Source organism: Seriola lalandi, unplaced genomic scaffold (assembly GCF_002814215.2).
Source record: "Seriola lalandi dorsalis isolate HSWRI2012SDOR001 ecotype SW California unplaced genomic scaffold, Sedor1 jcf7180002054901, whole genome shotgun sequence".
Taxonomy (NCBI): domain Eukaryota; kingdom Metazoa; phylum Chordata; class Actinopteri; order Carangiformes; family Carangidae; genus Seriola; species Seriola lalandi.
In genome coordinates, this window is record NW_019525453.1 from 3504995 (window position 1) to 3526682 (window position 21688).

The following is a 21688-nucleotide window of genomic DNA, read 5'->3' on the forward strand; positions in this document are numbered from 1 at the left end:
ATTTGGGCCTGATTATTTAAATACAGAGAAAAATGTCTTGATCACCTGGCTCCGAGCTCAAACCGTGCTCAGTTCAGGCCACGACAGGCCTGTCCCGGCCTCCGCACGGCTCCCCCACTGATCTGAGACAGGGGACGACGTGTGCCAAGAACTCTCTCTGGTGAGGTCGTCAGTCTTACGCCGAAACCGCAGGCGCGCGCCAGGCAGATCAATAATCCCCATCAGGCTTCACCACAAGTCACTCAAACCTCCAAGGGCAGGCGAGCGGAGGAGGGCTGGGGGACCTGCTGAGAATCTGATACTCTCTGAGATGCTCTCTGTCTCAGAGTGGAAGAGACGAGGACTCGTCCTCCGCGGCTCTGTCTCTCCTTTAAACCTGATCTCCTGTTATGACATGGTTCCCGTGCTCTGATTAGACGCTTCCTCCTCTGGCCTGTTGGCCCTCAGCTCTCACCCTCCGAACGGGTTGATGTTGATGTCACATGTCAGTCTTTATCCAGCTGTAGGATTCACAGCAGTTAGTGAGTGGAAGGAGGATTTTAGTGGCTGAGGAGAGTTGAATTTCTGCTCATTTTTTGTATGACTCAAGAAAAATATGATGGCATCATTTTAAAATGAAAATATAAAGCAGTAATAGTAAATGTACCATTTATAAAAGCATTTATTTTTCAGAAAAACAGAGGAGAAGATCTGTGACTTGTGAAAAGGGAATACATGAGAGGCATATGTGCGTGATCATGAAGTGAAGAAGAGGAACCGTGTGAGATAACAAAAGAAATGAAGCCCTCTCCTCCACTGTTGCTGCTAAATGACACGGTTTCTACTGACGCACAAGAACAGGAGAGGAGAAAAGCAAACTTCACCTCAGGCTGAAACACGTGTGTCCGTCTCCTGGGTACAATATCTACGGTGAGCAGCAGCTGAATTTGACTTGTTCTTGCAAGGGGCATTGAGGTCTACATGGCAGTATTTCTTAAAACTATGGGTCTGGCCCTTAATTGGATCACAGGCCTGTTTCTGGTAGGTCCTCACACGTCAAACACACCAGTTTGTTTTAATCAGCTCGGGTCTCGTAGCAAGACTCAATTTACACAATTTATGCCTGAGCTGAAAAGGTTTACTAAACCTGGCTATAAAAGTGCTCAGTGTGTGAGTCCCTGTCAGCCTATACGAACTCCCTGTGCTACGGTGGCCGAGCCAAGGCCAGCGACTGGTAGATCCACTGGGAGCGTAATAACAGATTAATGTGGCGTGCCAGGCCCCATGACCAGACGTGTTTGACGTTAATGCTCCACTGTATATTATCCAGCTTGCAGAAATGTTGGATGTGAGCGATGGGATCCAAGGACAGGGATGTTTAGGTACTAATTACCAAACAGCAAGGCACAAGTCTCGCTCCATATTTCCTTACTCCTGTGGAAACACTAGGCAGGCTCCATTTATTTTCTTTGACTGTTGTTTCTGGCAAGGCTGCGTCTCAGTAAACACCACTCGCCCACCATTGTAAATCCGACAGGCGCAGATCTTTCAAGTTAGACTCCTTTGAGGAAAAATGGAGACAGATCGGATGGCGGTCCTCGGGTTTTCCGTCTTAATGAGAGAGTGGAGAAGAGGGATGGCGTTTGATCCCTGGCATGGAAGCCTCTATTTAAGCCTGTCAACGGTCATCACTCTCTCTCTCTCTCTCTCCCTCTCTCTCCATCTTTCTCTCTCTCCCTCTTGGTTATGGATGGAGAAACAGACCTGCACCACTGGATTTGATCATCTCAGTCAGACACACTTAACCCCTTTTTCAGGACTTCAGGACCCGGATCCAGGCTTCACCAGCACCTTTGCTATCACCGACACAGACCGCTCACCCCTCCCTCCCTCCAATGACAACCTATAAGTATCAGTGTTGATTGATCACCTAGCTGGAAAAGAAAAGAAAAGGCAGAAGCAGATCTGTGAAAATATTATTTTATTTGTAGAGCTTTGCAACGAGCAAGCCTCTCAGTCATCATGCTCCAATTTCATATCATATGTTTGTCCAAACCACACAAGAGCCTTATGGTTCTTCAAGGAAGTCTCGCTATAGTTGCAGCCTGACACCAAGCCAAAGACGATAAGCCCCAAGACAAATTTCCATCCTCCTCTGCGTGGACAATGAAACTTTTGAACTTGAACTTTTAGGCTGTGGAGGTTGATAGACTCCTCAGAGCGGAGGAAACGTCTCTTTGATGAAGAGCTGGAGGGCAGGGCTCCTGACCATTGTGGACCTGGCCTGGAAGACGCTTTTCATCGCAGCACTAATGGCTCAAGCTAATCAGGCTTGATTGGGTCTGCTAAATAAATACTCTCTCCATTCATAATATCATCTGTAACTTAAGACAAAATCAATACCTAGACTGAACACTAATAGCTGGAGGCAAAACAAATGTCTAAGCTCTGGCTGCAATACATTTTTCTGAATGAGTCCATCAGTGACATTGGCGTGGACTTTCGATACTTCCAGACAAAGGCACATAGTCGAAGATTTTTCATATCTCAAAAAGAGGCTCTATATCAGATTTAAAACAGATTCATGCATGCAAACAATTCAGAAACAGGAATTGTTCTAAGCTATAGATGCCCTCATCCGCTAATTTTTGTTTGCTAATGTCACCGAGCGTATCATCTCATTTTTCAAATCAACCTTTCTTAAAATCAACCTTCCAGAAGCAGGAGTGAATTTTTTTTTTTTTTAAGGTAAGGAAACAAAACAACTACAGCAACACCTACAGGAATGAATGAAAATCAGAACAAATGTGCAGATTAAACAGTTATATTCAGCAAAACAATTAAGAGCATCAATCACAGTTGAAGCAAGGCGTCTCCCCCCAGGAGCCAGAGCTTGATAATAAACACCGGAGTCAGACTCGACTTCTGTAGGCTTAGGAATAAATAAAGTGAACAACCCTGACATCAGCAGCTAGTAAAATGTTTGGCTGTGTGGACCGGTGAAGTATGTATGAAAGAGAGCTTTGTATTATGAGAAATGAATACAGACAGACACAATCACGTTTGAGTGAAAAGGGTTGGGACAGAAGTTTCACAGCAGCAGAGTTTGAATCTGGTTTCAAACTTGTGACTTGAGCATACCACGTTTGATTTATATTTTGCTCCACTTCTGTTCTGTTAGTCTCTATTTCTGTAATTACAATACCATATACACTATGTACTGAATCTCTGACATCCATCACATCTGGAGCTGTAAAGCAGTGTAAGCCATCCTACGATAGAGACGTCTGCAACATCTGATCTGTTTGCTACAACAGACAGAAAATCGCAGGCTCTTAGAGAAATGTCACCAAAGAAGACTCTAAAGATCAGTCACATGGAAGTTTGAAAGTGATGTTTTTTTGTGTGTTGTGCTGCTAGTTTATTTTGCTTGAGCTTGTGTTGGCGAGTTTACTTGGCCAGTCTCCTCGCCACATCTTTGTAGGCGGTCTCGATCTCAGAGTCAGCAGCGCAGGTGTTGGTGAATTCATCACGTGTATAGGCGTTGTTCAAATACCGCCACACACCTGTCATGTCTGAGGGGATGTCGTAGTTACGGTACTTCTTAGCAACAACCTACAGTATGAGAGGAGAGGAGGTGAAACTGTAACTTCAATGTTAACTAAAGACACGCTTGATTAATAATGGTCGACATTTAAAATCCACACTTGGGTGTTCTAACAGTCAACCTGCATCATTAAGTTGTTATGTTCAGTGCACTCCATTTGTTTCCTGCTTTCAGTCGACTGGATTCATTTGCTGCTTTTTCAGTTAATAAATGTGAGAATAAATGACTTTAAACAGCCTCCTGGGTGTTTGCTGTGCTGTGCAAGTAAGTGAGTGTTGGCAATAGCATGGTGATTTTTTCAGAGAAAAGGAGAGAAAGAGAAAAATGCTGTAATTTGCTACACTTACTCAAATTAATTCAAATTATTAAAAAAAACAAAAAAAACAACAATAGTAAGAGTGTACAGTCATGCTAGCAGTTCTGTGAGGCTGTACTGCACAGCAGTGGTTTAAGCTAAATGCTCACATCAACTAATATGACAATGCTAAAATACTGATGTTTAGCAGGCATAATGTTTACACCATATTAGTTTAGTGTGTTAGCATGCTAACATTTGCTAGCAGTAAAGCTGAGGTGCAGGTGTTTGGTCCAAAGTGTTGGACAACTTGGGTATTTAGTATTTCCTGTGTTTTGGTAATCAGGATGGGAGCAATGTGATTTCCATGTTCTTATGGTTGAAAAGATTGAATTGATAACCTTTAAAATGCCATGGAGTCATTATTCAAATGACGGATTTCACCTCAAACATGGGGACATAACATAACATCCAATAAAAATCCAATACTCTTTTTCTTTACGCTTTAAATCTTTTTCTTATCAGCCAGTTAACAATTAAATGTATTTCCCTCAGACACACTCCTTCTTTACCTTGACTATGTGCAGTTTAGGCAGCAGGTTGCAGTCTGCGAGAGTAAGCTCGTTCCCATCCAGGAAGCACCGGTTGGAGCCCTTCTCCTCCTCCATGCTGTCTGCATCAATCTCATCTGGCAAGGGGCTGTTCAGGTAGTCATCCAGCTTCTTCAGGGCCTTGGTCAAACCCTTCTCCAGGACTAAACACACAGAAACACACATGGGCACATAATGCTGACATAACCTGTGTAGGGATAATCTCACTAGGTGGCAGCACAGCAAACACTGTGGGTTACAAAGAGTGGACTCTGCTACAACCTAGTGGAGAAAAAAAGTAATGGCTGTCATGTATTTTTTTTTTTTTTCATCTTGTTGTGTGTGTGTGTGTGTGTGTGTGTGTGTGTGTGTCTGTGTCTGTGTCTGTGTCTGTGTCTGTGTCTGTGTCTGTGAGTGTAAATGGCAGAGAATGAGCAGCCCACCAGCATTGGCCTCCAGTTTGGTGTTCTTGATGTAGGCTGAGAACTTGGCGAAGATGTCATTTCCAGCTGTGTTGGACTCTCTCTGCTTGGCGGCCAGTTTAGGATACCTAAGCAGACGGGGTGGACAGAGGCAGGAGACGCAGTCAGAGACGCAGTCAGACCGAACCATCTGGATAGCATTAACACCTGGACTGGAGCTCAGCTCAGACTGAAAACATGTTACACACTCAAACCGAGTTGGCCGCCCGCCCCTTAAGTTCTCTCACACTGAGGTCCATTTATAATGTAAAAAACTTTACAGCCAATAAAAGAAAGATTTAGTTAATCTGACATTTTACTCTGCAACTGCTCACTCACTGGCTCCGACTTTTTTTTTTTCAATAACAACAAAACACAATAAACCTTCCTAAAATTACACAAAAGCTGCGGCTGTTGTCAATGAAGAACTTATATTTGGATTGTTTTTATGTTCTTTTTTTCAGGAATTGAATGGTGAAACTTCCCTGAGACACACACACACACACTCATCCACCAAAGATTTACAACAGCCATAAACAATAAACACTTATATCAGTTAACATCAGTCTTCATCACACACAGCCATCTTTTACTAGACTCAAGCGTTTCCTGTCCTTTCAACGGTGTTGCTGAAATGAAATAAATCAACTAAATGCAGCATGTGTGTCTTAGTGTGTGTGTATGTGTGTGTGTGTGTGTGTGTGTGTGTGTGTGTGTGTGTGTGTGTGTGTGTGTGTGTGCGTACTCAGTAACATAATCTGATACTGTAAACTATGTGTTATAAAACTGTCCAGTGGAATTACTTTGGAGGAGAGAGCATTTCCTCAAGGAACTCCTCGATCTTGTTGATATCGGTCTTGACCTCTTCGTTGAAGGTCAGGAAAGGAGGGTGTGTCCCCGGGGCCAGGTTGTGCAGATCCGCCGGCTTTCTACAGAGCACAGAGTGAAAGAAGTATGTCAAGACGAAGCTGTGAGTGTGTTTTTGTGTTCAGAGTTTCTATCTCCACGTCCTAACCTCTTCAGGTCGACAGTGGTGACGTTGAACACGACTCCTTTGAGCCAGAGGATCATGAAGAGACGCTGAGAGAAGGGACAGTTTCCAATGCTTTCTCCATCGCTGCCCGCCTGCACACAAACACAACGTAACAGGAAATAAGTCAGGGCACATAGTGGAAATGTGGTGTATACATGCAAACTCACACATATGCAGTGAGTGTAGTGCAGTTCACGGTATAATGTAATCCAATCCTACAACAGAAACAATAGGGTATGGAAAGTATTCAGAGTTGAATCAAGAAAAACCTGACATGGTCATAATAAAGCTGAACACAGATCTTACAAATGTACACAAGTATTTTCATTCTAAGTAAATAAAGAATTTTCTGTAATTGTTGTTTTTATGAAAACTTCAATCTATGTCTGTGACACTTTGGTCGCAAGGTTGAAACCTTGCTTGTGACAATTAAACACATTATATTATGACTTTTGATGCCTTACAGCTTTATGCCTTTCTATACTAGAATGTTTTTGACTTTTTTTTGCCTGATTAAAATATAACATTTTATGCCTCACTATACTTTGATGTTTTATGACGTTTTATGCCTTACTATATTATGACCTTTTTATGACATTTTTATTCCTTACTATACTATGACGTTTTTATGACATTTTTTGCCTTACTCTACAATAACATTTTTATGAAATTCTATGCCTCACTATACTTTGATGTTTTATGACGTTTTATGCCTTACTATACTATGACATTTTTATGATGTTTTATTCCTTACTATAATGACATTTTTATGCCATAATATAATATAATGTTTTTATCCCTTACTATACTATGATGTTTTTATGCCTCACTGTACTATGGCATTTTTTTTTGCATTATTATACTATGACTTTTTTATGCCTTACTATACAATGATTTATTTGTGCGGCAGCACTATGGAGTAGTGGCTAGAACCTTCAACTCACAGTCAGAAGGTTCTAGGCTTGACACCAGGCCTAGGGCCTTTCTGTGTGGAGTTTGCATGTTCTCCCTGTGCCTGTGTGGGTTCTTTCAGGTACTCTAGTTTCTTCCCATAGTCCAAAGACATGCACATTAGGTTAATTGGCAACTCTAATGCTTTACTATAATATGACTTTTTATGGCTTAGTATACTATGATGTTTTATTCCTTAATATACGATGACTTATGACATACTGTATACATGACATATATGTCAATATATCAAGAGTGATTTTACCATATATGTCACCTATAAGAGGATATGTTATTATCACATGTATATACCCTCTGGATATATGAAGATATAAGTTTATAACATATATGACACAACCATAATAAAATGCAACTTCATTAAAACAACATACTTATTAAAATTCTATATGTTTTGTATGATTTTCTTTGATAATTTTATCATTTCTCATCAAATTTAAACATACATGTCAATCTTTTACATTTACATATATCATATGAACATATAGTGACAGGCTTTGGGATGGATATATATCTATGTAACATATGTTTATAATATAAACATACATACTATCCCTACATGTTTCCATCAACTAGATATACTGTCAATATATGATATTGTTCCAATTTCAAACAGGTTCCATATGTAATTTTTACATATATAGTCTATACTGTATATACATATATGATTTTATTTCCTATGTACATATATTTCGTATATGAAAATTCAGTACATCTACATATATTACATTTGCTTATGGGCATTCCTGAATGTAAATTAAGATCCTATATATTAATAAACCATTTGGTTGACAGCGTTAAAAAGTCAGTTTCTTGGTTTTGGAGGGGTTATGGGGTTGTTGCATCACTACCAATGTTGAGACCAAACCTACGCCCTTAAAACACTTGTTAGGATTATTAGGTGACTGTTACCATGACTGCTGACTGTTATCTTGCTATTTGACTGAAAGGGTGTTAAGAGAAGTCTCATAGGTCATATAAATATAAACACTGCGCAAACACATAAATTCATCACCCTTAAAACATTGTTACAGATTTATGATAAAGACAGAGTCAAACCAAAACTACATTCTGGGAATCTGACCACATGCTCTAATCTATTAGTAAAAGTATTCAGACACTTCATTTAAGTAAGAGTAGTTATACTGCAGTATAAAAATACTCCATTACAAGTAAGCAAAAGCATATAAGCAAGTTATCAGCAAAATGTTCTTAAAGTATAAGAAAGTAAAGTAAAAGTACAGACTAGGCAGAAAAATGGCTTCTGTGAATTTTATACTACTATTTATTATGTGATCGAATTTTCATTAATGATGCATTTTTCTATCGTTGTTGGTCAAGATGGAGCTGATCTACATTACATTACACCTGAAATATTGACTCTCTTCCTTCCTTCAAATCCCATTTCAAAATACACCTCTTCAAACTTGCCTATTCTGTTTGACTCCAGCGCTAGTGTTCAATACAAACATATTTATTCTAACTTAATTTGTGTTTTATGCCTTGTTGGATACTGTCAGATGCCACTATATATTTGATTTGTGTTGTAAGATGTCCTTGAATGCCTTGAAAGGTGCCTATAAATAAAATGTATTATTATTATTATTATTATTATGATTATTATTAATCATAATAATAATAATGTGAACTATTGCATAAACTGTTGAAGTACATGAAGTTTAATCTATAATAATGTATCATATCTTAAAAGAGTATCATATGTCTTGTATGTAAAATCTCATTAAAGCTGTGAAATGAATGTAGTGGAGTAAAAAATATCATATAATGATGATAATGATAATAGCATGAAATGGAGATACACAGGTAAAATACACGTAACTCAAATACTACTTGTATTTAAATGTACCTAGTTACAGCCCACTACTGCTTACACTAAACAATGTCCATAAAGATCTGGCCATAATGAAGCATCATAGTCTTGCCCTCAGGTAAAAGCCTTTGACCAAAAACAAAACGTAATTTCTTTGCCTAACAGCAATGTGTCTATCCAAATGGTGTTGAAATAAGTTCATCAACTGCTCCAGCATTTAAAATCTTACATACAAGGTCAACTGAGGGTAGAACATGAAAAGAAACAAGTTATTTTTTCTTCTGACACTTCCTCTCAGTCATATAGCTGTTTTCAAGTGATGATATCGTGTGTCGGCATGTATGGATACACAGTGGAGCACCAACACTGACATCTGATCCTCTGGCTCAGCTGAATTATAGATAGTGACTCCATCACCTGGTTCACTGGCCGCTGGGGCACAGAGTGCAGGTCAGAGCTGTTGGCCTGCAGTCACAACACTTGGCAAAATAAGAGCACTGACCTGGAGGTCAGCAGGGTGAGCACAGATTTGACAAGTGGATATATTCTCCCTCATTAATGCATTAATGATTTGGAAATGAAACTCTTTAAATAACTTGAGAAACCAGCAGATGAGCTTCAATATGTCCAATTTAATTATGACTATCATTAAAGCAGGGTCTTCAGATGGCTAATATCAGTTCACAATAAAAGATAGGACAATGAAGTGGAAAAACATTTTTGCCATTCAGTGCACAGCTCCCAGCAAACACCAGAAAACAGAGCTGTCAGTCTAAAAGTAGCTGAGCCAACTGTATGCGCGCCAGCCATTGATGCTCTCAGTGCTGTCATGCTGCATGTGATGCTTCGGTCTGTGCATTGTTATGGCTGGGCTCAGCAGCACGGCCGTAACACAATACACAGTCGCTGATAATAGCCAATCAACATCTAGAACATGGGGGACAAAAGCTGTCACACACAGCCGGGTGCTGTGAGTGTGTGGAGCCACTGAGTGATGATGAGAGGGGTCCACTGAAGGCAATGTTACTTCACACCATCCATATCCATCACCATCACATATATATATATATATATACGTATACTGGCATTTTGCTTTGCTTAGTTTGTCACACATTTTAATGAGAATAAATGATAAGGTATTGATGATTTTATGTCCCTTGTGTTTGTCTGTGATTAATCAGTACCGCAATATTTGACCATTAACTCTTTTAAGTACTTTAATCGCCCAATGTTTTCTTAAAAAACCTGCACTTTTCAGCAGCCTTGATGAAGACTGTAGGTCAAGCGTATAGCTGAAAATTTGATGAACACATAAGTTATTTTGAATTATGCTTCCATAAAGTTATAGAACTCAAAACATAAAAATAAGAATGATCGAAACTGTTGCAGCAGAGGCCGAAATATCCCGACGTTTCCTCCCATCTATAGGTCAAGACTCAAAAATGCTGCACCCTACATTTCCCATAATGCAACCAACTTTTTTTTTTTTTAAATTGGTGTCCCACTGCTAGGGTGCATAGTATTTTTCATTTAATTGTGATGTGTAAAATCACTGCAGTACCCCATTACTGACTGTACCATGTGAAGACTTGCTACTCAAGGAGGTTTATGTCTCAGTCCTGAGATTCATCATAGGGGCACTGGTGTGAAGTGTTACAGCCTGTGATAACGCTGCTGCATGCTTTCCTATGTACAGATACTCTCTCTTTCAAATAAAAGAGCTAAGATTTAACTGGGCAGTCAACGGAATGCTACAATAGCCTAAATAGTATATTGTGTTATGACATGTTGAATAGATAGTGCTGTGAAAGTCTAACTGTTACACAGGATGTGCAGCTATGCAGGATAATTCTCTGTCCATCTAGGTCACATTTCAGATGGCAGCAGGAGGGAAAAAAGTCATTTCAGGGTTGCAGCTACTTTGGAAACCACTCTATATAAACGGCTTGTGTAAGTCCTGCTCTGTATTTAGTAACACAGTTTACACAAAGCTAATCGTGAGTTTGCTTTCATTAAGAATAACATCTAATGAAAGAGTGACAGCGAGGCTAAAGGGTTGATGCAAGCCGAGCATGTTGTCAGTGTCTGTGAACTTTTAGTTACCCAGCTGACTGGTTTCCTTGGAGGTGGACTGGCTGAAAGGAGCCTTCACACCAGCTAATTGGGTCATTGCATCCATGCACCACATCAGCTTTTCCACCTGCTTCCACTTCACCTGCCTCAGGTATATTCATCTGCCTCTAACATTTCTCTGGGGGCCCGGAGTTCATCTAGTTATGAAGAACAAAACAACTGTGCTGTATCTGCAGTAGGTTAAAGCTTCTGTTTTTTCGACTCTATTTCAGGTGATAATCTATAGATCAGCGAATACCTGTGCAGAAATAACGCCAGGAGATTTTCCAAGAGAATTAGCACACCATGCAATGTAAAATTCTACAAACATCTTAGTCCATTACATGATGCAATACTTCTTGTAAAAAAGTTTCACTGGGGTAGCGGCACCACAGCTTCCCATCGTCAACAAGCAGCTTCGGTATCACTGTCACAACAATCCTGGGTCAACATGGAGCAGAGTGTGCCGGTGCCGCTGTAACTTTACCTGTACTATTGAGTTACATGAGCTTTCCACAACATACAGTGATGCTACAGAGAAACTTCTCCTCATGTACTGCTTCTAACTTCCATCAAAAACTTAAGAAAATACTGCAATCATAGTTCTGTCTCTGTCTTACCTTGACAAACAGTTCGATATCAGGATCTCTGTCTTGACCGTTTGTGGACATGATGCCTAATTCTGGCTGTCACCTTGTTTCTTTGGTATTTTAGTACGTTTTTTTTTTTGTTTTGTCTTTTTATCTACAGTCCTTTGCTTATCCTTGGAGGTCTACATCCTCCAGAAAAGAAAGAAAAAACACAGATATTCTCTCTGAGTGATCCTCTCTTGTGACTCCTCACAACTAAAGAAGCTGGCTTGGTGCTGTTTCCTCCAGGTTTCTAAGATTTCCACCACTTTTCTTCTCCTGAAAAGGTTTTTCCTCCCTTGTTTCTGTCCTGCAGGTGAGGCTGAGAGTCGGTCCAGGTGGCAGGTAGAGCCCTGTGCTCTGATTTAGACACAGATGGAGAGCAGAGCTAGCTCTCACTGACACAGAAGGGAAAACAGGTGTCCGTCTATACCAGGGGGTGGAGCCCCATCTCTCTCTTCCCACCACTCCAACCACACTCCCCTTGAACACACTCACTGCCACTACTTACTGTCTTACCAGCCCCCTTTTTTCCCCCATTCTAATCAACTCACACTTTTATTTTTCATTATTTTCCATCATTACATGTGGTTTATTTGCTTCTCTTTGTCAGGTCAGGTTGAAGAGACCTTTCCTTGAACATGACACATATGTCAAAAATATCACCACGTCCCATAACATTGCCCAAAAAGTGAGATGATATTTATGTCACCTCTTGTTTTTGCGGTTGTCTCTCCATCTTTATATGAGCGCGTGAGCAGCATCATTCATATTTAATGTGCGTTCACACGTAGGACAGGATGGCGCAGGTTATATTTGATCACCAGCAGGAGACCTGGAGAACACTCATCTTTGAATTATTGATGCTCGGCGTTGGTTTTAAGGCAGGAATTGGCATTCATTTACAGAAAGGGCCTATATAGGTCAACAAAAATAAAAGCAGGTCTGACTGCAAATATCTTCACACATCAGCACATGATGAAGAAAATGAGTGACACTCTCTCTTTGGCTTGCTCTGTCTGACAGATGTATCCAAGAAAAAAAAACATCTGTCAGAGAGAAAGTTAGATGAAAGCAGAAAGAGAAAGAAAGATGGGGGAAAGAGCTAATTTTTTCAACTGTTTCTATTTATAGAGCAGCCCCCTCTCCTGGCAGACAGTCCCACATGCAGCACAAAGCAGTTACTGGGCCACTGTGGGAGGAAGAGTTCATTATCCATGTTTATGAGGGACAATGTTTCTCAACGTGTTATTTTAGGTTTTCGGGTGAGAAGGAGTTTAATTGTATAGTCATAATCAAAGTCTCAACGGGCAGCACGCTCATGATGAAAACAACATGCGATAATGAGCCTGAAGTCTTTTCTGATTTAGATCTCATTCCACACTCTTTCGGCTACTAAATATGGCATCAATAAACACAAAACCTCATATAATATGAGTATAATTGCATTTCATTGCGTTTGAAAGAATTAAAATTTGCAGGGACTTCTTCTGCTGCAGCACAGAGAAGATACTGAATTTAGCTGATTTTATGATCATTTACAAACATTATAAAAACGTCATAAAAATGTTAATGGTTTAGAGTTGCTTTTTTGTCCTCTTGAGACAAAGGGAAGCTCAAATGACTGACTTGTTGGGCTAATCATTAACCTTGACATCAAACAGTAACAAGACATTTTCTATCTTTCCAGAGCCAGTGGTGTACAGGGGGAGTGTTTGAACTCTCCTCTTGCAATGACACACACTTCCCAAATGTGACAGTCAAACAGGCTTGTCCATACATGCATTGACTTGTGTTTTCAATTGTGAGATGAACCATCAGTGACATTATGTACACGATTATGCGGCCATCCTCACTGTGACAGCGACAACTTGAGCATCTTATACAGTGGTAATAGTGTGATCTACAGAGTTTGTTATCATACTTTATAAGATTAAAACAGATTGTCCGCAGTGAAAATGTCTCTTAGTGATAGTACTGATGGTGTGTTCTGTAATAGCCTGCTTTATCAAAGAGAGCTGGGGAGGAGTCACATAAACTTCCAGTACAGACGGATGATCTTCCAAGTCTCCTCCCTACTTTTATAGCACAGCTCGGTTTGGTTTATGGCAACTGCTGAAGATTAGACTGTTAGGAAATCCACCCACGGCTTGGACTCGCTCAGATAGGGAGGCCAGATAGAGTAGAGGACGGTGTGGTATGCGGAGTAGGGGCCAAGTATGTTGTCACTACTCTGGTGAGCTATGGTTCGTGTTTATCACAATTGTGATGCAACAACATCAAGATAGCGTATCTGCCGCATATGGCAAAAATGTCCTTTTAATGTTAATATGCTGTAATTCCCCAGAGGAATGAAGTTTCTGTATGAACTGATAAAATTAGTTTTTTCTAAGAATTTTCCCTTGGTAAAATCAGAACAATGGACATTCAGTATGTTGTTCTTAGGATAATCCATCAAATGAAACTTCTTTGGAAGAAATAATTTTTGAATTTGGCAAAGCTAAAGGATAATACTCTTTCTGGACTTCACCCCAGTCCCTGTCACAATTAGAGGAGTGAGTTTTGATTATTTTCAGAAATCATCATCCAGGCCAGATTGTAGCAATTATTTTTTGTTTGTTTACAACTCATCTGTGTTGATTGAATACACCCATTCTATCTAACCATAGCCTGGCAGGGCAATTTTAAAATTCAGCATAAACCCACTACTGTCATTCCCTATTACAAGGGCTGTACTGAGCTCAAACAGAGCTCCTTGAGTCCGGCCCAGTGACTCTCAATCTGTGTTGCCCAATCAGCAAAGTGACCCCTGCGTGTGCTGATAGTACACTTCACAGACCAGCTCTATCAGAAATGCAGCAAAACACACAGTCAGATTTGCTCAGCCATGGAGTTCACCCCTGGTTTCTATGGCCCTGCAGGAAACGAGTTAATTATTACATCAGACTGCCAACACATTAAAGTCACTGACACTGACAGAGATCGCTGCTTCTGTCTTTCTTACGGAAATCAATTGTAGTAGATATTTCTGAATATACAATTTTCATATTTTTTTATATGGCCAACAAAAAATAAATCCAGTAAGTCCCATTTCTTGATTGTGCACATTTACATAACAAATTAAATTTATTCAGATTTGGGTCTATTATTCAGTGATGGCAGTGCTTCAGATTATTTTTATAAGATTATTATTATATCATGACTTTGGAGGCTAATGTGTGTATGTTTTTGACTTTCATATGCAATTATATACCAGATAACACAACACTGTTCTACAGTGGAAATCAAGGACAGTTTTATATGCACAGGAGAAAAGAATATGAGCCTGTTTTATTGTCATATTCACTGCTCATTAGCCTGTAATATGACCATTACTGAATGGCTGCAATCAATAAATCAATAAAATATTTTGCTCTGTCTCCAAATTCAGAATATGCCAGCTGGTTTAAGGCTACATCTGTTTAAGCTTTTAAAAATTTACACCCTGCAGTGTTGCTGTTCCACCAAGAGCAACCAACACTATAACACCAAAGAAACATGACAACTGTGCTAGAAAATAAAATACATAAATAAATAAATTTTAAAAACTGTACTGTTCCCCAGTACAGCAGAGAATACACAGAATTGCTTCAAGGAGCTTTTTGGCAAATCTGGTGTATATTGGTGCCCGGCCTCCCTGCAGCTGTCCTCAGCTGTCCTAATGCGGAACATTGAGGCTGAGGCAAACTGAGGCTTGACCTGGGTCACCCCAGCAGGGACTCCGTCATCTTGTATCTGTGCCTTACCTTGACGAACAGAGAGATTTCAGGCTGGCTGGGGTCAGCTGGGGCAGCGCTGCTCTCATCCAGAGTGACGTTCTCCAGAGTTTTCAGGCTGTAGTCGACAGACTCCTCCGGCTTGGGGTCAGTGTTGAAGCTGTCTCTTATACACATCTCCAACTTACACACGAACGATTGCACACCTTAGAGAGATGTTCTCTGTTAAGTTAAAAGGCAAATGGTAACTGACTACTGAAGAGCAAGGTCGTGATGTGATCGGCTCATGGAATGACCTACACACATGAGCAGAAGCCTGGCACATTGAGTGAGTCTTTAGTGGAACATTTGCTTCCAAGTAACATTCAAAAAGTAACACCGAGCTCAGTCGATCTCCTCAAAGTAGTTGAGTTTTGAATACTTCAGCTTAATCACAGCATTTGTATCGTAAAGTAATTTCTAATTCAGTGCTCAGACCTCAAGTAGAGCAATTGGTGGCAAAAAAAGAATCCGACAAGGCCTTGATCCGTCTTAAGCTCACAACATACAAATCTGCTTTGCATAGATTTGAAAATGTGGAAATAACCAAATCTACTGCCTGAAGTGAAGGTGCCAGTATACTTCAAAAGAAGTGGGTTCTGCTGTGTCTGACAATTCCTGTAACTCTCCAAAACCAACAATCCCATAATCGCGCCCACTTCCCGCAGCCACTGGCCAGGTCACAAAAGATAGGCAGGATTTCAGTTTCTCTCTTCTCTTTTTTTTTTCCTACGCACAAATGAGTGCAACACTATGAATGCCATCAGGAAAAGATTGTCTAAAAGTGTGCGCACTTATCCCCATTTTTAAAAAGAAAAATTATTGCTTCCAACCTTTTCTACGATGGCAAGTTCTTCACCCTGCCTCTGGGTGTAGCTGTTCCTCACAGCTACAAACACTTTAACCTTCAGACAAATTCATTCTTCTTAAGCATACTGGCACCTTAATATTATCAAAGTCACAGTTTTGGCCACCAAAGGTTCGTACTTGTGAGGATCACAGGTTAAAATTCTACACTTAGCTTTGAATTTTTTTTACTCTGTAAGTGACAATGAAAATGATGACATGATATTAGGTAAAATTCACAATCAAAGCAAAGCCACTATAACGCCCTATTATTATCTTGATTAAGCCTGCACCAGAAGTGAACCATACACATTTCCCTCACACTTGTATAGAGGTGCACCTTGTCCTGCTCATGATGACCAGGTCAGATTAGATTCTCTTGATCTCCACCTAATGAAAGAGCAGCACAATGGCGATTACTGGTGTAAGGGAGGCGTGCAGAGCGTGTTTCTGGACAGAGCGGACTACCTTGGGGAGCAATACCTCCTCTTCTTTTATATCTGCCATCCTTTCCGTTTCTTCCTACCTACAGGTGCAAGTCCTCTTGCAGTAAGGGCTGCGACATCTCCCTGCTTCTGTGTTTTAGTGAGGGCAGCTGTTTGAGCGTCACTTGTCCGACGTAGAACACCAGAAAGCTGAGCACCATGACCACGCTGATGAAAGAGCCCACGACGGGGGTGTAGGAGTACTCCTTGACCCTGGGAGGGGCGCTGGGTGTGGGTGCAGCTAGCTCTGGGAACAGCAGGTCCTGAACGTTTAAGAGGGAGCCGTTGTTTGGCAGAGGGCGGATGGACAGGATGTGGCACATGAGAGGGTAAAGATCGACAGAGCGCATGGAGGTTTTCACATAATTCTGGCGAAAGGCTGGCCCACGGGCCACGAACACAGGCTGCATGCTCCGTAAGGTGTTGTCGTAGCCGTGGTTTCCCACTGGAGAGAAAAAACAAGAAATACATTGACATAAGAAGGCACAATGCTCTGATATTAATTATTCTTGCATTGTTAATCTGTAGCTCTCCAGTTTCCACATCCCATGAATCACAGGCAGCACTTTTTCCTCACAGATTTATGGGATCTAGTTGTGCTGCTCTCTGTCATGATTTACTCCCATCACCGCTTTGCCCCAGCTGACCGGTTACTGCTAAATCAATCACAGCAAGCAGAACTGATTAAATCAAAACACACAAGCACAAAGATCTTGGATAAAAGCTTAGACCAGCTAACTGCTGCTCCTAAAATTCATCAGCGCTTTTACCTTGCTGAAGAACTGACAGGATTCTCTTAGTGTGCTGTGAGTGAAATCAATACAGTTAATCAGTGCTGCCTGAGATGGCAGCATCAGTGGCTTTAACAACCATCCAATCAGGTACAACTTCTCAGACTCATCTAGCTTAGAAGGAACCCCGTGGAGTCTTTGACCCGAAGTAACACTATGGAGGAATGTTTGTATCATATACATGCATGAAGATGCAAATGTGCAAGCATACAGGCGACACAACTGCCATGGTTTCTGGCAGATCGATGGTGGAGTTAATCCAATCTAGCAATACACCAGCAAAGCCAGTGAGGAAGAAGAAGAAGACTGTTTGCAAGTAAACGTGGATATAAACAATGCAGGATTCAAAATATTCAAACATTGGCTTTGAAAATGTTGCATGAGAAAGGAAACGCATTTAACACGTTTGTTAGAGATACACAGTAAGTAACACAATAGAACTCCACTCCACAAAGCCACATTTAAGGTATCACCTGTTCACACCTGTTCTTCGCCACATCCACAGTACTGATGTGGGTATTTAATGAACACTGAGCAGAGGTATCACAAACTGTAAACAGACTGCGAGAACAATGCCACGGTTTGTGGTTGGGTGATGTACGTGATCAAACACACTACAGTAATCATCACTGTTTCCTTTGGCCAGCTGCTGAAACAGCTGGACAGTACAAACAACTTCTCATCATACTACAGTCTCCCACCATGTTGTCGCTGAATACTGAGATTCAGCAGGGTTTTCTTCCAGCCATCAGATCATTTCACTGATTAACAGTCTTTCAACCAGAGAAGAAGAATTAGGCAGTAAAATTAGCTGCTGCAGTCTGCGGCTGCATTAAAAACTCTGCCCTCCATCATACCTGCCTGATATGAAATGGATTAAGAAAAATAACCGCTCTTGGAGGCTGTACAAGAAGAACATCCACACCCACTCACACATTTCTGCTGTTTCTAAGAGAAAACAAGTTATGGCTTTCTCTGTTAATTACAGCTGGTATAACATGAGCTAGCTCTGGTTCAATGACTGAAAAAAAAAAAAAAATTCTTCTGTGCAGCTATTAATAGAGCAGATGGAAGCTGCTGTTTGAGACAACAACAGAAACCGTTTCATGTGTAAAGCTGCAAACCAGAATATTGTCTCAGCGCAGCTCTATAAGGTTTGAAAACATACACATGAAGGGCCCGGTCCTGTTCTGCATGACGGTCCAGCCCTCCTTGGCCTCTATGATGATGGGCATGATCCTGACGTTGTGCTGATAATGGAAGTGGTTGGGAATTTCTTCCTTCTTGTACACCACCATGTTTGGGTTTGCATCCACCAGCTGACTATACACCTCGTCAAGCTTCCCTGGAAGAGATACACAGACACAAAAATGATATCTCAGGATGAGTAGCAAATAATCATTTGAGAAATCTTACCAATGTTCATCTCTAACTAAGGAAAAGATTCTAGATTAAAAGGGCCATGTTCCTGAAATGTGCATACATTGTTGGAGAAAAGCCAAATAACCTAAAATTTGTTTAAACCTTTAACATTTTTATCAGAAAAGATGTGGCAAAAACAAATCCAGCAGTGACAGCTGGTCAGCTTAGCTAGGAAGACACTGCACCCATCTGGTCCAATATAAATCTCACATCAATCACAATCACAACCACATCATTTTAATAACTTGTTTTTTGTATGAGTTAAACAAATGGAATATTATGCATCAGTTGGTGAGCTCTAGAGTCATGGGTGGTCAGATTTTGTTGTCCAAAGATAACAATATTGGCCTGTTTACCTGTGGCTCTGGCTTCATATTTATCCAACAGACATGAGAGTATCAATCTTCTCATCTAACTCTCAGGGGGAAAAAAAGCAAATAAGTACATTTCCCAAAGTGTCACTAATGGATGTATAAAAGTGATACCTTCTTTGGGCAGTATTCCCACCACTGGACTCTTATCCACCCAGGTGTACAGGTCTCTGCTGACGTACTCGTCCAGTTCTATGATATTATCAGTGAAAAGCTGCGTCATCCCGTGGTCACTGGTCACTATCAGGTTCACTTGCTCATACAGCCCGGCCTTCTTTAGCTCGTTGATGAGGAAGCCGAGTTTCTCATCAATCCCGGCAATGACTACGTCCATGAGGGAACTCTGAGGTCCCAGGTTGTGCCCGCTCTCATCGGGCTCCTCCCAGTACAGAACTCCAAAATCCACCGATTCCTCTTTAGGTGCGGAGAACCACTCAACAATCCGCTCCACTCTGGTTTCAAAGGAGACTGAGGCGTTGTACTGGAGGAACTGAGAGGGGAACATGCCATGGATCTTCACATCAGACCCGGGCCACATTGCAGCCCCACTCCGCCCTCCAGCTTTCTGGATGGTCACCCAGAGAGGCACTGCCTCCTCCCACCACCGTGACTCATAAATACTGTCCGTCTCCATGGAGAAGGACCGGTTCAGAGCGGGGTCGTACATCTCATTGGCCACAATGCCGTGCGTCTCCGCGTACAGACCCGTCACCAAGCTGTAGTGGTTGGGGAAGGTTTTGGTGATGTAAGCGTTCTCCACCTGCTCCACTGTCACCCCCTCATCCATAAGGCTGTGAAAGTTAGGTGTCGGGACCCGGTCAACGTAGTCCCAGCGGAAGCCGTCGAAGGACACGAGCAGCAGCTTGGGCCGGTCCCTCACACTGTGGCTCCTGCTCCCAGGCTGGTTCAAGCGATGGAGGGAGACCAGAGGCAGCAGCAAGGCCCACAAGCAGACCAGAGGACTGCAGCCTCCTCGCAGCATGCAGCCCAGCATAGTGCAGTGAGTGATGACACAACCTAAAGACACACATAAACACTGCTAAGGCTGAGCAATTCACTTCTCATCTGGAAATATAAACAATGTGACCAGAAGTATATGGACATGCCAAACCAGATACTTTATGTACTTTTGTTCTAGGGATGTTTTTTAGATTTGGCTTTTACCCATTAGTTTCAGTGAAGGGAAATCACAATGCTGCAGCATACAGTGATAGATAACACAATAGTGTGCCTCTAATATGGCTGCAACAAACATTTTCATTTTAGATTAATCAGATGATTATTTATTCATATTTTTGTCTTTGTCAGAAAATAGTAAAGGAAAAGAAAAGAAAATGAACTAATAATGTGTACTTAGAAAGGACTACAGGTTACAACATGCTCCACACAAGATTTTGAGAAATTAGTAGTTCTGTTGATTCTTAATGAGGCCATAAATCAATTAGTAGATACAGAGAGAGACTGACAACTTCTGACTTAATAATGGCTGACTTAATAATTTAAGTCATCAATCAGGCAAACATGATATAATGAAATGACACATTTGCTGATCCCATCTTCTCAAATATGTTGCATTTTCAGTTTTGTATCATGGTTTTGCTGCTGAAGTCAAACTGCTCTTCTCTATTCTCTGACATTCTGTGGGTTAAATTATTCATCTTCATCAGAAAACTAATTAAAACAGATTAATAATGAATATATCCATCATTTGCAGCTCTAGTGTGAATATGATGATCAAGCAAATAAGAACTAAGTTCAGAAATGTCAAATGTCCGGCTTTTAAGGCTCTATCATAGTACTAAGATACAATAAATCCCAGGTAATAACCATATCAGTATCCAGCTCTATATTATATACAGTTAAGACAGCTAACGTTACCCTAAATGCCATGCATAAGCACTGAAGACATTACAGGTCAGGAGAGCAATGATGTCACTGAAAATGTGGCAGACTGAGGATATAGTGACTGCAGTGCATCTGTATATAAGTGCGACTTCAGTACAAATTAAATAATGGCAGCCTTCCTTCTCCCAGTCACACGCTTTAGAAGAAACAGGATTCTGTGCTGCAGAGCTAACAGCTAAAACAGCACGCAGCTCTTCCTGCAACAATGAGACAAACACACACAGCTGAAGCGACATCAAGGCGGAAAAATAACGCACAAATTCAACACGCAGAGTGCTGCGCTGTCAACAAGCTTACCTCGTTATCTGATCCTGCACCGGCTCGCCTCGCGCTGCACACCGAGATAAACAGAAGGAAGCGCGGCCTGTTTATTAACCCCGTGTGTTTTCACCTCTCTGTCGCTTTTATTTACTGACACGAAACCAAACCAGACCATACGAAGTCGAAAGGGTGCCCGGTGTTTCTTGCAAGTGCATTCTTCGCCTCATGAAGAGCTGCATCCCCCAAATTCTCCGCGAGCGACAAGTGCACAGGTCCCAATGACGTAATGTAGGACGAGGAGGGGGGG

The 21688-nt window shown here is 41.1% G+C and overlaps 2 protein-coding genes across 3 annotated transcripts; both read right to left on the reverse strand.

Annotated features, from left to right (window-relative positions):
• Nucleotides 1–1945: 1945 nt before the first annotated feature.
• On the reverse strand, nt 1946–11894 carry clic5b (CLIC family member 5b). Its single transcript, XM_023430100.2, has 6 exons — nt 11498–11894; nt 5948–6057; nt 5736–5861; nt 4915–5021; nt 4454–4635; nt 1946–3594 (listed from the first exon to the last, which is right to left on the reverse strand). Exons 1-6 carry the CDS (start codon nt 11546–11548, stop codon nt 3430–3432), a joined length of 741 nt encoding a protein of 246 aa, XP_023285868.1. The 5' UTR covers nt 11549–11894; the 3' UTR covers nt 1946–3429.
• Nucleotides 11895–16013: 4119 nt separating this feature from the next.
• enpp5 (ectonucleotide pyrophosphatase/phosphodiesterase 5) lies at nt 16014–21671 on the reverse strand. Of its 2 annotated transcripts, none has more exons than XM_023430101.2 (4): nt 21418–21671; nt 19330–20232; nt 18591–18767; nt 16014–17076 (listed from the first exon to the last, which is right to left on the reverse strand). In XM_023430101.2, exons 2-4 carry the CDS (start codon nt 20207–20209, stop codon nt 16673–16675), a joined length of 1461 nt encoding a protein of 486 aa, XP_023285869.1. In that variant the 5' UTR covers nt 20210–20232; nt 21418–21671; the 3' UTR covers nt 16014–16672. The 2 variants fall into 2 exon arrangements, with proteins under 2 accessions (XP_023285869.1, XP_087036473.1); XM_087180347.1 differs by having other exon boundaries at nt 19330–20251.
• Between the last annotated feature and the right edge of the window lie 17 nt (nt 21672–21688).